Source organism: Tachysurus vachellii, chromosome 8 (assembly GCF_030014155.1).
Source record: "Tachysurus vachellii isolate PV-2020 chromosome 8, HZAU_Pvac_v1, whole genome shotgun sequence".
Classification (NCBI taxonomy): domain Eukaryota; kingdom Metazoa; phylum Chordata; class Actinopteri; order Siluriformes; family Bagridae; genus Tachysurus; species Tachysurus vachellii.
The window spans coordinates 24886502-24889001 of NC_083467.1; the positions used below are offsets into that span (position 1 = coordinate 24886502).

The 2500-nt window shown below is 46.1% G+C and overlaps 1 protein-coding gene across 2 annotated transcripts in view; it reads left to right on the plus strand.

Moving 5' to 3' along the window:
* The window catches only part of znf385b (zinc finger protein 385B), a 207368-nt gene that overhangs the window by 125994 nt on the left and 78874 nt on the right, over window positions 1–2500 (plus strand). For both annotated transcript variants that reach the window (XM_060877038.1, XM_060877039.1), the window contains one exon: window positions 1162–1304. In XM_060877038.1, coding sequence (XP_060733021.1) covers window positions 1162–1304 — 143 coding nt within the window. The remainder of the gene's footprint in view (window positions 1–1161; window positions 1305–2500) is intronic.

Genomic DNA, 2500 nt, shown 5'->3' on the forward strand with positions numbered 1-2500 from the left:
AGATAATAATTTGCTTGTGTCAAACCTTTTAATCGCAAATTTATGATGAAGAATGAGATATAAAAAGCAGCTGCTTGCTTCTTCTCTAATGTCACATACACACATACACACACATACACACACATACACATATATATATATATATATATTTATAACTGAAGGATTGTTGGTGTGTTTTGCTGCTATGGCAATTAATCATCAGTCCTTAGTTTCTGTCCAGGATGCATTGAGAAGCTTTCACATTAAAACTGTGAGCTTTTTCACCACCGAACGTGGTTTGTGAAGACGCAGTTCACACCTGTACTCAGTACCACATGTGAACACAACATAAGACTTTAGTTGTGAGGTTGAGAATGTATTTTGTGCTCGACATAAGGCATCACTTTAAACAGGAAAAGGTTTGCAGTCCTTTATGTATCAGGTTACAGTACATGTGTTCACACTGGTTTGGTTCTGGTTTGTTTGTGTGCAGGGCTTATAATCTCAGTTCATGTTCACTTCACTTTGTTCAAAACAATGGTACTAAAGTCATCAGGTTAGACCTTACTGCTGAGAACAACTTGTATCTTATGAGTCCTTTATTTCTCTCTTTCTCTCTCTCACTCTCTCTCTCTCGCTCTCTCTCCCCCTCTTTCTCTCTCTCTCTCTCTCTCTCTCTCCCCCCCTCTTTCTCTCTCTGTCTCTCTCTCTCTCTTTCTGTCTCTCTCACTCTCTCTCTCTCTCTCACTCTCTCTCTCTCTCTCTCTCTCTCTCTCTCCCCCTCTTTCTCTCTCTCTCTCCCCCTCTTTCTCTCTGTCTCTCTCTCTCTCTTTCTGTCTCTCTCACTCTCTCTCTCTCTCTCACTCTCTCTCTCTCTCTCTCTTTCTCTCTCACTCTCTCTCTTTCTCTCTCTCTCACTCTCTCTCTCTCTGTCTCACTCTCTTTCTCTCTCTCTCTTTCTCTCTCTCCCTCTTTCTCACTCGCTCTCAAATGATGATGAGTTTGTATTCCACTGACTGCTCCGTTTCTCCAGGTTTTGTCTTGAGTACTTTTTGTAATTTAACACACGTTCCAGTTTCAGAGAACTTTATTGTTTCGTAATCAGAGCAATGTCATTCTAATTTTTACATGTTTCTCTCTCTCTCTCTCTCTCTCTCTCTCTCCCTCTGTGTACTACTGCAGGAAGTTCATGCCATAGTAACACACTCCCGGCTCTTGTGCGTACACCTCCTCTGATGATGCAGTCCACGCTGGACATGAAACCCTTCATGTCTTTCCCCGTGGACGGATCGTCCCCCGTCGGTCTCTTCGCCAATTTCAGCACGGTATTAATTTCCCCCTCTCTCTCTGGTCTCTCTCTGGTCTCTCTCTGGACTCTCTCTGGTCTCTCTCTGGACTCACTCTGGTCTCTCTCTGGACTCTCTCTGGACTCTCTCTGGTCTCTCTCTGGACTCTCTCTGGTCTCTCTCTGGTCTCTCTCTGGTCTCTCTCTCTCTGGTCTCTCTCTGGACTCACTCTGGTCTCTCTCTGGACTCTCTCTGGACTCTCTCTGGTCTCTCTCTGGTCTCTCTCTGGTCTCTCTCTGGACTCTCTCTCTCTGGTCTCTCTCTGGTCTCTCTCTGGTCTCTCTCTGGATTCTCTCTGGTCTCTCTCTGGTCTCTCTCTGGTCTCTCTCTGGACTCTCTCTCTCTCTGGTCTCTCTCTGGTCTCTCTCTGGTCTCTCTCTGGATTCTCTCTGGACTCTCTCTGGTCTCTCTCTGGTCTCTCTCTGGACTCTCTCTCTCTGGTCTCTCTCTGGTCTCTCTCTGGATTCTCTTTGGTCTCTCTCTGGTCTCACTCTGGTCTCTCTCTGGTCTCTCTGGTCTCTCTCTGGACTCTCTCTCTGGTCTCTCTCGTCTCTCTCTGGTCTCTCTCTGGACTCTCTTTGGTATCTCTCTGGTATCTCTCTGGTCTCACTCTGGTCTCACTCTGGTCTCTCTCGTCTCTCTCTGGTCTCTCTCTGGACTCTCTTTGGTATCTCTCTGGTATCTCTCTGGTCTCTCTCTGGTCTCACTCTGGTCTCTCTCTGGTCTCTCTCTGGTCTTTCTCTGGTCTTTCTCTGGACTCTTCACTATGCAGGAACTGAACCATGCACATTATTACATTTTCATCGCTGAACATTACACTTTCATGTTCCTTGATGAGTTTGAAGTGTAGAGAGTAAAAATCTGTCAGAACAGAAAAACCCACATGAGCCAGAGGCTGTGTCTCTCTACAGTTTAACATTCTGTCTGTCTGTCTGTCTGTCTGTCTCTGTCTTCCTGTGTCTGTCTCTGTCTTCATGTGTCTGTCTCTGTCTTCCTGTGTCTGTGTCTGTCTCTGTCTGTCTCTGTCTTCCTGTGTCTGTGTCTGTCTCTGTCTGTCTCTGTCTTCCTGTGTCTGTCTCTGTCTTCCTGTGTCTGTCTCTGTCTTCCTGTGTCTGTGTCTGTCTCTGTCTGTCTCTGTCTTCCTGTGTCTGTCTCTATCTGTCTCTTCACATGAT